At 41.5% G+C, this 14,490-nt stretch overlaps 1 protein-coding gene across 2 annotated transcripts in view; it reads left to right on the forward strand.

Annotated features, from left to right (window-relative positions):
* Positions 1-14,490, forward strand: part of PIK3C3 (phosphatidylinositol 3-kinase catalytic subunit type 3) — a 128,706-nt gene that overhangs the window by 16,376 nt on the left and 97,840 nt on the right. The window contains exons 5-7 of one of the 2 annotated variants that reach the window (XM_032771735.2): positions 842-868; positions 12,137-12,223; positions 13,856-13,951. In XM_032771735.2, coding sequence (XP_032627626.1) covers positions 842-868; positions 12,137-12,223; positions 13,856-13,951 — 210 coding nt within the window. The remainder of the gene's footprint in view (positions 1-841; positions 869-12,136; positions 12,224-13,855; positions 13,952-14,490) is intronic. The other variant, XM_032771736.2, reaches the window with a different exon arrangement.

Genomic DNA, 14,490 nt, shown 5'->3' on the forward strand with positions numbered 1-14,490 from the left:
CTCTCCTGCATATTTTATTCGATGCCCCGAAAAAAACAACAAAAACCAACCCACCTCTAAAGTTATTTTTGTCTTGTAGGATTACATGATTTGGCAAATCTAAAAAAATATTTAGTTTCAGTAAAAGAAACATGGCCTTTTGATAGCCAAGTGTATTTTGTCTTTAAGGGCAATGTATTGTGAAGGAGAAGCATGTGCTTTCTTTTTTTTCCTTTTGTGTATTGATTTAAAAGGAAAATAGTAGCAATTTCTTGGGTGGATTTGGTTTAGGTATGAATTTAAAATACATCTCTACCTCAATATAATGTGACCCGATATAACACAAATTTGGATATAACGCGGTAAAGCAGTGCTCCGGGGGGGGGGGGCAGGGCTGCACACTCTGGTGGATCAAATCAAGTTCAATATAACACAGTTTCACCTATAACGTGGTAAGATTTTTTGGCTCCCGAGGACAGCATTATATCGAGGTATAGGTGCGTGGTATGATGCAAAAGTTTCAAAAGACACAGTTAGGTTTATTTTGGTCTGTTTCTTTTGATGCATTTAAATTTTCTATTCCTGTCACTTACTTTGAGCTAAGGTGAGCTCTTCTCACCTATTTGTTTGCGGGCATAACCAAGCATTCATGATACAGAAGCAAGCAAAGGGATTGTAGGGAGATTGTATTCATTGTCGACCTGATCCTGTGACGCAATAAGCTTCTCTTGAGAGATAGTGAGTGCCCTCAACTTCCTATGTGGTAAAATTCTGATTAAAATATGGTATTAAATTCCAATTAAATATTTGGAAATTGCAATCCTTTAACATGTTGGTTAATTAACAAGTTTCTTTAATATAGGAGCCTGACAAGGAACATATGGAGGAAGTAAGTAGCAAGAGGGCAAAGCTTGTCAGCACCTGGTTTTGGGAGTGCATGCTTTTGACACTAAACTGTCTAACATTTATTAATAAGAAACCTTCCCACTCTGCTATGAATTGTGATTTTTGAAGTGAAAGTACCTTTAATCAAGGGCTGTTCTTTTTTTTTTTTTTTTTTTTTTAACCTTTCTTGGTTAAAGCTTTTGATAGTCAAATTTGCCATTTCTAATATTAACCAACGCCATTTTCGAGATGTGTATGAAAGCATGCTCGTGCGGTGTGGGCATATACATCTGTACTCACTCTCATCCTTTCCAGTTAGAATTTTCACAAAAGTTGGCTAAAAGTATTTTTTAGGGATAGCTTAGTTTGTCATAACCCTGAGCATTGGCCTGCTAAACCCAGGGTTATGAACTCAATCCCTGAGGGGGCCATTTAGGGATGGGGGCGAAAATCTGTCAGGGGCAGTACTTGGTCCTGCTATGAAGGCAGGGGACTGGACTCGATGAACTTTCAAGATCCCTTCCACTTCTGCACTTCTATTATTCTATAAATAAACATAGATTTCTTTCTGTTGCAGGGGGGCTTCCAGAAATATTCCATATGTTCATTGGGTTTTCATCAGATTGGCACCCTTGCTCAGTGGAGCCTGTTCTTGCTTTATCTCTGTGACCTTACATAGAAATGTAGAAGTAAGTTAGAGGTGCTTCAACATCCCTTATCTATAAGTATATCCTTGCAAACTAGGGGCAGGCCTGAGCAGAAGCAAAATGCTGCCACATGCAGTAAAACCCGTTCAACAGTAGAGAACCTTGATAAGCTAATATAAGCAAAAAGAGTTAAACTTTTACAGGCTGAGAGTAAACCCGGCCCTCAAAATAGTAGGGAACCCTACCTTCCCCCAGGCATCTCTTCCTTTTGAGTCTCCAACCCTTTTTTATGCAGAGATGTTTGAGGGGAGGAGAAGATGAGACTGAGTCCCCACTGCCACCCTGCCATCTGTGCTAGGGACTAAGTAGTGCCTGTACAAGCTGATACTATCCTATCTTTAAATGGAGTTTTGTTGATCGATTGCATAACACCAGCTAGGGCATTGTTGTTACTCTCACTGCTTCCCACCTCCTTCAGATATAAAAGGAATTTTCCTCTAAAATGAAAACATACCCAAGCAGCAGCGATTTTCTGTAAGATGAGAAAAAAACCTGTAAAGGATCTGGGACCCTTATTTGGCAAACATATTTCTTTAATCATCTCGAAAAAGCTCAGTGCCGTATATGCAGGCAAATGGAAAACATTGCAAGTTTGAATCCAGTAAATGGTGGTCATGCATATAACATTTAGCCATGATGGAGTGTCTCCTAGATCTCTTCCATTTTGTGTTTCATCCCAGAGTACGTAGGATTTGATTTCAGCAACACCATTTCAGCCTTCTACGCAAATATAAAGAGCAGTAATCATGTAACTAATCTCAAGGAAACCATTAGTTAACTCCTTCCATTGAACAAACTCTCTTTCTACCCGTCTACCATCTTCTATTCCAGTAATACTGTATAGAGAGAGCAAAATTCAACTGTGGGTTGTGCTGGCTTTTGGATGTCATAACCCTGTAGCGGGTTTCTTCAGGTTTTCCTCCAGCTTTGGTGACGCTTGCTGGAGTGGAGAGGCTGGTCCTGGCAAAATAATACTTTAGGATTTCTAATTTGAGGCACTCTGCATTGTTGGGATGAGAGGGATGGAAAATATAGCTGTAATTTTAAAAATCTGTATCCAAAGACTACCATACTGTCCAATATACTCAGAGTATAGCTGTACTCTACCTCCCTGCTGTACAGTTTAATTTGTAGATTACATTTGAGCAGGTGCAAATGTTGGGGAATTTACTGGAAGGATCCACAGATCACACACGCAGTTGAAGATTAACCAATCCTGCATAATCATAATCTCTTAGCTGTTACCCTGGGAACCTACAGTTCCTCATTTAGGTGATTTTTGGCTCTTTCCTGGGAGATGCTGGCTAACCTCAACTCTCATATTTTGCTCTTGTTGTCAATTAGGACTCTCTTGTAGATGACAAAAATGCCTTAGCACCTCCTGGGATCAGGTTCTCTTAGTGTTTGTGCTCATTTCACTGCCGCCTCCTCCTCATTTTCGTTTGTTTTCTTTATCTGTCACATCTTTTCATTAACCTAGTTAGTAAGATCACTAGGAAAGGAACTATATATAATCTTTGCAGCTGTCAGGATTTTTTCACAAAATTGTAGTTTTGAGGGATGTTTTTAAAGGATTCTTGTCATTCTCATTCCTGCTTTCAGTCTTGTGAAGTTGTATCCTTACCAAATTGGCTGTCTTCAATTAATTTCAGTGTACTGAAACCACAGACTGCTCGCAGCAAGATGGCCTCCAGGTTCCTTTAACTGAAAGTGATGCTATCAGCCAGCCCTCATTGCTTCCCGTGGCTGAAGGTAGACTGCTCAGGGAACATGGTGGCCATCTTAGTTGCCATCTGAGGGATAAGCTGGTGTCATAAATAGATAGCTAAGGGTTAATGTTTCTTTTACCTGTAAAGGGTTAGCAAAGGGAACCAAACACCTGACCAGAGGACCAATCAGAAACCGGATTTTTCAAAGCTCAGGGAGGGAATTTTTGGGTGTGTGTCCTTTGTCTGTGTCTCGAGTGCTCTCTCGGCTCTGAGAGAGGATCTCTCTACCGTCAGGCTTTCTAATCTTCTGTTTCCCAGTTGTAAGTAGGTTATAGTAATTAGGTGTTGTCTTGTTTTTGTGTTAATGTTGTGTGTTTGCAGGAAATGTTTAAATTGTCTTTCTTTTTGGATAAGGCTGTTTATTCTTTTCTTTTAAGCATTAACCCTGTATATTGTCACATTAATACAGAGACCATTTTTATGTCTTTTTTTCTTTCTTTTTTATATAAAGCTTTCTTTTTAAGACCTGTTGATTTCTCTAGTGGGGCTCAAGGGGATTGAGTCTGCGCAGCGGGGAATTGGTGGAGGAAGAACCAGGCGGGAAGAGAAAATCTCTTTGTTACGAGTTAACAAGCTTGCATTTGCGGGACTCTGAGTGAGGGTGAAGAAACTGATCTCGCTGGTTTGCATTTCAGGAATTGAAATAGGGTGATCGTCCCGGGCCATCCAGGAGGGGAAGCCTGGGAGAAAGTTAGAGAAGACAAGGGAGGGGGGTTATTTCTCTTGTGGTGAGAACTCAGGACATCTGAGTCTTGGGTCCCCAGGAAGGTTTGGGGACCAGAGTGAGCCAAACACTGGAATTTTTGGCTGATGCAGCGCTATCAGGATCTAAGCTGGTAATTAAGCTTAGAGGAATTTATGCTAGTACCTCATATTTGAACTCTAAGGTTCAGATTGTGGAATTATACTATGACATGGCGGCAGCGAAGTGGGAAGATGAAGAATACCAAAACCAGTAAGATGTATATTTTTCTTTTTCTCTGCTAGGGTTTTAAGCAGAGAGAAAGAGTTGGTTTTAAGAGCCAGAGAGAGATGTGTTTTTCTGTTTTCTCTGCTCAGATTTGGCTGCATATTAGCAGAGGAACCATTACGGTTTGACAAGGGTCTTTTGTTAAACAATAGAACTTCCGATGTGAGTCAGGGTCCCCAGCAAAAACACATGCATAAAGTGGGGTTTTTGTTTAATTTACATGTGAAAGGTAGCTAGGAGAGATTAAACAAAAAGGCACTGTTTGAGTCAAACCCTAGCAGCACAGAGAGCCAGCAGTTCGACGACAAACACCAGAGGGCACCTCAACACAAACAGGAACCATGACTACCAAGGATACCCTGAAACAAGAAGAGCAAAACTGGATGCAGAGGAACAAATCAAAGAAGCAGATCACAGGCGACAACTGGAAAAAAAGAGGTCGAGTGGAAAGAAAAAGAGAACAAATCCACTGCGCCTACAAAGAGACAGGCAGCCAAGAGGCAGCCCACCAACGGAAAGGGCAACACCAGCCTGGAAAACAACAAAAAGAACTGGAAAACAACAAAAACAAAAGTGAAGAAAGGGAAAAAAGAGAGAGCATGAACTGGAGTTAGCGCGATGGTAGGCAAAATGCTCCAGCCAATCCTAACAACCCTTCCCTAATTCTTCACAGCCACAAGAGAATTTCCCACCTACAAAGGCAGGTGTGACTAGAGGCTTTTAAAAAATTTTGAAAGGGCCTGCTTGGGTACAGCATCTCTGAGAGACGCAGACATGGTAGCTGAGGTCACAGCTCTGGACCCTTAGCGAGGTGGCGGCTGAAATGCCAAGGACAGATGAATGATTATAAACTGTTTCAAACCAAGGCCAGATTCAGAATGGGGATAACCCCGGATCATGCCCTCTCGGCGTTCTAGAACCCAAAAGTAGAAATCAGATGTGTCATTTCCGACACGCCTACTACGTTGGAAAGAATTATGAAGGCGCTGGATACGAGGACCAATGTTAAATCCCTGGAATGAACTGCACCTCCTCATCAATGGAGCAGTTCTTGGATGGTGTTCCTGAGGACATAACCGGTACATACAGATGGAAACCCAAAATCTCGAGGGCGAGGGAGACTGGAGCCAAGATGGATGGAGAGTGGCAGAAAGTAAGAAAGCTCTGTTCCAAGGGAATGATACCAAGGGGCACGCCGACAATAAACCCTAAACCGAGGCCACCAAGACTACAACCCAGTAGGAAAGCATCAGACACTTATTCTTCCACTCACTCAGAATCCAGTACTACCTCGACTCCAGGACCATTCAACTGGAAGATGCTTTAAGTGTAATGAACTGGGAATATAAGGCCCAAAGACCCAACTGGTGCAAGTCATTACACCAACCGTCACACCCGATCCCCAGGCCAGATGCCTCTCAATCCCTTGGAGCGAAGGGAAAATTTGAGAGTGGGCGGCGAAAGAAGGTACTGTGTGGAGAGACACAGGGGCACGAGTGTCAGCTATCCACCAATCCTCGTGAATCCCAAAGCTCATCAACCAAGGCCAAAGTGACATTTACCCCTTCTGTAAAGCTTATAGACTTGCCTACAGTCTGATATCCCATGTCCGCAAGTACAGAAGGTGTGTCCGGATTGTGGACTTTTGCAGTCTATGCATTATTCTCTTCCATGCTAACTGGGGTGAAGATTTGGCTCAAATCCAGGGTGGTGGGGCAAGGAGTGGGAATGGTTTACGCGAGTCATAGCCAGGCAAGCTTCCAGAACCCATTCTGTTCTGAAGCTGTAATCCAGAAGCCTCCCGTCTTGTGTTATCCAGAAGACCAGATTTGAGTGGTAGTGGACCGGATTCCCTTTTGGCCAACGCCGCTGAACCTAGCCCACATGCACCCTCTGTCCACGGCCCGGACTGGAACAGGCAACCAGCTACAGCAATCGCAACTCGCGATCTTCTACTTCAAGCCAGGGGCCCAGCTTGAGCTTGTTGATACTGGGCAAAGCGAACAAAAACTCATCAAGAGGCTCTGCGCACGAGCCTGATACCCCCGTGCACCGCGGCAGATCGTTCAGAGCACAGAACAGTTTCCTCATCACTACACTCGCTTCAGGATTGGACCAAGCCCCATATCGCCGCAGTGGCTGAGAGAGTAATCTGGTGTCCCAGTAGGGAACATAGTTCCAGATGGAAGTGAACAGATTGACATGCTTTCCAAGAAGTGTGGTTGTGGCGCACGAGCACCCCACGCCTTCAGCTCTTCTACCCGATCCCGGTTTTTTTAGACACGGACTTTTATACAAGGAACTTCTTTCTGGTGGACACCAGGAAAGAATGGCAGCCGCAAAAACAGTGTGGTGTTCCAGTAAGTTACGGGGGAGCTCTTAAGCTTAGCCCAATATTCATCCATGTGCTATGCTGGGGTGAACAGAACACGACAGATTGGGGAAGTCCTTCCACTGGGAGGGGATGGGCCAAGGACGTTGCCAGTTGTCTGGTTGTTTGAGTTGTGCCAAAGAGTGGGAAGCCTCAAGATCAGGTCAAGGCCCCTCTCAGCCACTCCATATTGAAGGTCCCATTTCAGCGGAGTGCTGTGGATATTCTGGGTCCTTCCCAAGAAAGACACCCAGCGGAAAGCAGTACGACTGACTTTTGTGGACTTTGCTACCCGATGGCGGAGCAGTTAGCTCTAGGCAACACAGGGCTAAAGCTGGTGCCAGGCTTCTAACATTTTTGCCAGGGTAGGTTGGCCCTCCGATCCTTACAGATTCGGTTCTAATTTTCCTGGCAGGCACCATGAAAGACCTGTGGGAAACTCATGGTGAATCACTTTGGTTGCCACTTACCACCATCAACCAATGGCCTAGGTCGAAGTGTTAATGGAACTTTGGGGGCATGAATCGTAAATTTGTCAACGAACACTCCAATAATTGGGACCTATGTTGAGCATTGTCTCTTTGCTTACAGACTGTACAATCCCAGTTTAGGGTTTTCCACCATTTGAACTTGTGTATGGCCACGTGGTTAGGGGCCATTACAGTTGGTTGTGGACTAGCAATGGGAGGGGTTTACGTCTTCTCCTAGGAAACATTCTGGACTTTGTAAGCAACCTACAAAGCACCCTCCGACACTCTTTAGCCCTTGCTAAAGAAAACCTAAAGGATACTCAGGAAGAGCAAAAGGCCTCATATGATAAACATACCGGAGAGTGTCCTTTCAAGATAGGAGACCAGGTTATGGTCTTAAAGGCGCAACGGGCCCATAAGATGGAAGCAAGATGGCCTCCAGGTTCCTTTGACTGAAAGTGATGCTACCAGCCAGCCCTCATTGCTTCCTGTGGCTGAAGGTAGCGTGCTCAGGGAACATGGTGGCCATCTTAGTTGCCATCTGAGGGATAAGCTGGGGAATGTGGGAAGTGTTGAGAATGGGATGCTGGGAGCAACAGGGAAGGAGAATGTCAGGAATCAAAGGAATGTGAGTGGCAGATACAGGGGAATGTAGTGTGATGGAGAAAGAGAAAAATGTGTAGCAGAATAAGTGAAATATGGGGAGGGAAATGGATGCAGGTGGTAAGGACAGAAGACTTGAAGGAGATCATGGAGAGAGAAGAGACAGTGACCCTAATCCAGTCCTGTCCACGTAGGGAGAGTGTACAATGGCAACTCCCTACATCTAAGGTGATAGGAGAGGGTAAGGAGAATCCCTTCCAAGTAGGAAACAGTTAGATCTACACTGTGCGTATCTAAGGTTGAATATTAGCTCTGTGGTGGTTGCATGGAAATTGGGAGCATGCTGCTTCTCTCTACAAAGAGGAAAAAAAACAAACAACCCCCTCCCCAAAAATGGCATTTTTTTTTTTTAAAAAATACTGACTTAAAAATAAACGTGTGAAAAAAAAAATTTCTTTTGAGGGGGGAACTGTCTGACTCATGACTTTTGAAATTACTGCCAATTCCATGTAATCTATTTATTACGTGTTTGTACAATACCATCACAGTGGGCCCTGATTTGGGCCTCAAGGTGCTACTGTAAATATAGAAAGGAAGAGAAACTTCCGGCTGGACTAGGCTTTTTTCCTCCTGTTCTCTTGCTCCCCACCCCTTCAAAAGAAAGCGTCTTGTGAAAAGAGTAAATTAAATTTAAATGTTTGTCTACTTTTCTTTACCCAATGGAGGTGTAAATATACAACATGCATATTTATATATAAAATCATTTTATATGGTACAGACATCAGTTATGTTATCTTTATAGACAGGCTCACTGAGTATTGACACACATTGGCAAAAGCAGTACTTCACTTTTCAGCCCTTACATTTTAGGCTTGCAGAATGGTGCTAAGACAGCCACATAGCAGCAGCATATTGTGCATGTATTTTGATAGCATACTATGCCTGTGTAGTTCTACTTAATAGATTTTTATAAGGCATCTGAGCTGTCTTATGCTTTGCACTCAATGCTTTTGTTGTGATTGGTGTCCATATTTGAATTGCTTGTATCCTGGCTATGAACAATTGCTGAGCTTAGCAGAAGTCCTAACGTAACTTTTCATAGATTCTGAGGCTAGAAAGGACTACTGTGATCTTCTAGTCTGACCTGCGTAATACAGACCATTTTACTTCCCTGAATTAATTTCTTCTTTGAACTAGTGCATATATTTTAGAAAAAAATCGAAACTTGATTTTAAAAATTGCCAATGATGGAGAATAAATCATTGCCCTTGGTAAGTTGTTCAGTGATTGTTTATCCTCGCTGTTAAAAATGTACCCTTTATTTCCAGTCTCAATTTGTCTAGCTTCAATTGCCAACCATTAGATCAGGTTATATCTTTTGTGTGCTAGATTGAGAAGCCCATTATCAAATATTTGTTCCGTATGTAGGTACTTAGGAGTGACTTAAATCAGAGTCTAACCTTCAGTTTAAGCTAAATAATTGAGCTCCTTGAGTCTGTCACAATAAGATATGTTTTCCAACTGTTTAATCGTTCTTGTGGCTCTTCTCTGAACCCTGTCCAATTTATCATCATCCATCTTGAACTGTGGACTCCAAAACTGCACACACTATTCTAGTAGCAGTTGCATCAGTACCAAATATAGAGGTAATATAAACCCTCTGCTTCTGCTTGACATTCCGTTATTTATATATCCAAGGATCACATTAGCCCTTTGGTAACAACATCTCATTGGAGCTAATTTGCTGCTGATTATTCACAATGATCCCCAGGTATTTTTCAGTCACACTGCTTCCCAGGATAGAATCTACATTAATATATGTCCTATGTTCTTTTTCCCCTGGGGTATAGCTTCATATTTGGCAATATCAAAATGCATTTTGTTTGCTTGCTCCCAGTTTACCAATCCATCCAGATTACCCTGAGTGACCTGTCGTAGTCATTTTTTTTACTACTACACAATCTTTATCATCTCAGACTTTCAGTGTTGATTTTGTGTTTTGTCAAGTGTTAGAGTTGCCAACCTTGCAGGATTGTCCTGGAGTCTACAGGAATTAAAGATCAATCTTCAATTAAAGATTATATCATGTGATCAAATCTCCAGTTGGCAACCCTACAAGTCATTGATAAAAATGTTAAATAGCATAGGGCCAAGAATAGATCTTTACAGGACCCACTAGAAAATGCTTCATGATTATCTGTTTACAGTTACATTTTGATCCCTGTCAGTTACCTAGTTTTAGATCCATTTAATGTGGGCCATGGTACATTTTTATTTTTAAACAAACAAAAAAAACCCTCTAGAAAAATATAAAATTAACAAGTTAGTTGCCATATAGGAGTCTTTAATTTGCTTTAATTTACAAGTCTTCAAGCCTTATAGTGTAATTTAATACATTATCTTATTTCTGCTATAAAGATTGCGGACTTTTGCTGGATATAAAAGGTAAAAAAATCAAAAATATGTTTCAGAAATAACTTGTGTTCCAAATTTTACCTTAAGTTCTACGTAATATAATTTCTGTTCTTCTGGCAAAAAGATGGTAACTTTACCGTATTTCAAGACTTTCCTAAGTTCTTAGTATTAGGAAGGCCCAGCGCTCCTACTTGTTTGTGCCTGTGCCTCTTGCTGTTTCTTGTAAGCTTTTATTGTACCCCCAAGTGGTTGACAAACTGCTTTCTTCTGTTTCTTCTTGAACTGTACAGTGTGAGCCATAGTTAATAGATTATCTCATAGACTGCCGTTGGCAGGGGAGATGGTCACATGACATCTGTGTAGGAACTATGGCAATTGCTTAAGCGGAATAGTAACATTAGCAATATATTTTTAATGTACACCTCTACCCTGGTAGAACGCGACCCAATATAACACGAATTTGGAGAGAACGCGGTAAAGCAACGGGGAGTCCTGGGCCCTTTAAAGCACCACCTGAGCCCCGCCACTTTATTGCATTAAATCTGAATTCATGTGGAGCCCCAGGCCCTTTAAATCCCCACCCGAGCCCTGCTGCCAGAGCTCCAGTGGTGATTTAAAGGGCCCAGGTCTCCCCACAGCGGCTGGAGCATTGGGCCCTTTAAATCCCCGCCGGGGCTCTGGGAGCTGGGCTCGGGTGGTGATTTAAAGGGCCTGGGGCTCTGGCTGCTGTGGGGGGCCCTGGGCCCTTTAAATCCCTGCCCAAGCTCCGCTGCCAGAGCTGCGGTGGGGATTTAAAGGGCCCAGGGCTTCCCACAGCAGCTGTAGCACCGGGCCCTTTAAATCACCACCCGGGAAGCCAATTCAGTCCAGCACGCTGTACCAGACCAAACCCAACATAACACAGTCTTACCTATAAGGCAGTGAGATTTTTTGGCTCCCAAGGACCGTGTTATATCGGAGTACAGGTGTATTTTAATGCAGGGATTTGGAGCTGTGCTCTTGCTCCACTCCAGCTCCAGGAAAAACCAGCAGCTCAACTGTTCTGGAGCTGTTCCGTGCTCCAGCTCCAGGCTCCGCTCCAAAGCCCTGTTTTAATGATACAGAAGGAATCGGTAACACTGGCATTGGCAACCTTTCAGAAGTGGCATGCCGAGTCTTCATTTATTCTCTCTAATTTAAGGTTTCGTGTGACAGTAATACATTTTAGCCTTTTTAGAAGGTCTCTTTCTATAAGTTTATAATATATAACTAAACTATTGATATATGTAAAGTAAATAAGGTTTTAAAATGTTTAAGAAGCTTCATTTAAAATTAAATTAAAATGCAGAGTCCCCCAGACCGGTGGCCAGGACCCAGACAGGGTGAGTGCCACTGAAAATCTGCTCCTGTGCCGTCTTTGGCACACGTGCCATAGGTTGCCTACCCCTTCAGTAACATCATATTCAGCTCTCCATAGACCACCAGCAGATGCAAGACCACAGTTTTGGAATCCCTGCTGTATGCAGTATCACTGGCGAAGACAGACTTACTGAAATCATCTTTAAATATTTTTAAGAGCAAGAAGTATTGTTTATAAAGTTAAATGAAGTACCAAACTTTTGCATTCACTAATTTTGGAAATTCAGAAATCTTTCACGTGGAACAAACCATGAAGTCATTAATTTTGTCATGCTAGAGCTCTGCTTTACACATAGGACCTTTTTAATATGTCATATTATTATGAATTCAAAACTAAGATTAGTGATGTGTATATTTTGTCCTTTCTTTTGTGATCAATATGTTTTGGATCCTGGGAATATTTTTATAATGCAAATTGTTTATAGGGCAAACTTTATTTGTAACGCAGAAGATTTTTAACTCTCTCTGTTCCCATCCCTTTCATATGTGATTGTCTTTGAAATTATAGTTTGGCTATTCTTTTTCAGTCACAGTAATTTAAATAGTATCACTATATATTTCTATGGCAGCTCACCAAGTCTCATCGACAAGGTCACATGGTGAAAGTAGACTGGCTGGACAGACTGACCTTTAGAGAAATAGAAATGATCAATGAGGTAGGTCATCATATATCAGCTTTATAACGGGTTTTGGGTCTTGTTGATTTGGAAGCCTTGGCTTGCTTGTAAGACTGTAATTCAAATGACTTGCCCTATTTTTCTTCTGTCTTGTGCACATTAAAGGAAGAAATCAATCTAAAAAGAATGACTTTCTCTGGCATTAGTGATACAGAGGTAGCTGAAGATAGATCTAGATAGCAGTTAACTTGGCTATAGGTGATTAAGACTGTTAGAGCATCATGGAGTGGGGTGGAATTGAAGTTATCAGAACAACTTCCTTCAGTAAACTTCAGCCCATATAAACTCTGCATTAAACTTGTAATCAGATTCTAATCAACTCACAACCTTTTGTTTAAATTGATGTTGGTTTGGGAGGGAAAATATTGCATCTGGAAACTTTTTTTTTTACTTAAATCAATTGCTTATTTGTTTTTAATCTACGAATTGAACTCCTGCCCCCAATTCAGGAGGGAAGTGTTAACCCATGAAGCCAAAAATGATCTCCTTAAATGGCCTATTCTCTGAAAGGTGCATAGACTGTCCACCTTACTCAACACATCTGCTCTCTGTGTTGACAGCTGCTTGCTTGTGTAAGGCTATACAGCTTTTAGTGATATGGTTGTGATAAAAGGAGTGCAGTGTAGCTCTCCTGCTGACAAAAAACTTCCTCCCACAACTAGTGAGTGGTGTTAGTGTTGTCCACAGGAGAGCGCATCTGCTGAGAAAGTGCTGTTCACACCTGGGCTAGTCATGGACAAAACTTGCCTTTTGGGGAGTGTGTGTTTTTTTTTTTTTTTTAAACACCTCTGAAGGACAAAAGTTTTGTCTTTTTTTTTTTTTGCCAGTGCAGACAAAGCCCAAGAATTTCTTTTTTTTTAAGCTACTTGGCATTTCAATGAGACCTGCAGAGATAATGAATTGCACTTCTGTAGCACCTTCCATGGGGAACTCTAAAGTGCTGTGCAAATTCTCACCCTCAGTGAAACATACCTGTTTTTAGAGAAGGGACAACAAGCACAGAAGAGGTGATTTGCCTCTCCGTCAAGCAGGCAGTCTGTAGCAGAACCCTATCTTCTGATTCTCATTACTGTGCTTTAATTACAAGACCAGCCTCCATTTCCTGGAGAGTCCATATACCTCCTTGGATGGGCAGACTAATTCTCTTGTGAGTTGTGCAGAGCTGTTTACTAAGGTTCAGTAGCAGAATTTGATATGCAAACCAAAAACACACCCCAAAACTCCAAGATCGCAAGTTTTATTTGCAGTATTTGCAATTAGAAAACTTGTAAACTGAGCAGGCAGTATCTTGATGCCATTGGTGTGCCAACAAAGCACCATTTAGTGCAACTTTAACTCTGTTATTCCACTGGATCACTTAAACCGTTTCCTCTTCTTGAATGCAAATGTTTGTTGTAGAGTGTGAATGACAATATATAATGCCAGAGGAAGCTTGTGTCCTAGAGTAAGTAGTTATGTGAAATTATAAACTGAGTAATTGCCACAACATCTGATAATTTGCTCCATCAGTTACAGCACAAAGGAAATATGGTTATTACTGTTAAGAAAATGCTGAAGATTGATGCTCTTCTTTAATATACAATCCACATCTTTAGTCTGTTTTCTTTTTAGAGTGAAAAACGAAGTTCTAATTTTATGTACTTGATGATTGAGTTTCGGTGTGTCAAGTGTGATGATAAAGAATATGGAATAGTTTACTATGAAAAGGTATGTGCCTTGCAGGTTTTATGATCTTTTAGGAATAAAAAAGCAAACTTGCAGCAAAAAATATTACAGGTTTTCCTGCTGAGGTGAAATATTTTGTTGCAAGATAGCAGTAGACAGCTGTCAGTGGCAGCTGTTTATGTACATACAAATCAAATAGTATAGCTACAACAAGATTACAGAAGTCAATCATTCATGTAATGCAGTTCAAGATTACAGAATTTAATACGTGCAAGTGATTGAAAACTTTTTCATTTATTGTTCCCCAAATCAAGTAGTACTTTCAGAGTAGCTTTATGTAAAATTGGTTCTTGGATTGGGATAAAGAGATCTAGATGTCTTCATTGGTAGACTTAATACGGGTTTGGCTTATCAAAACTTTGCACAAGAGCTGTGCCAATAGGCAGTCTCATTTGTCTGAGCAAATAATGGAAATTTATTTCTCCAATATTCTTTATGTTCTAAAAACACATTTTGATACCTTTTTAATAGGTTTTCATGACAATAACAAATAAATGAAATCTCCGCTTTCCTCGGTATTA

The sequence above is a fragment of the Chelonoidis abingdonii genome, chromosome 6, assembly GCF_003597395.2.
Source record: "Chelonoidis abingdonii isolate Lonesome George chromosome 6, CheloAbing_2.0, whole genome shotgun sequence".
NCBI classification, from domain to species: domain Eukaryota; kingdom Metazoa; phylum Chordata; order Testudines; family Testudinidae; genus Chelonoidis; species Chelonoidis abingdonii.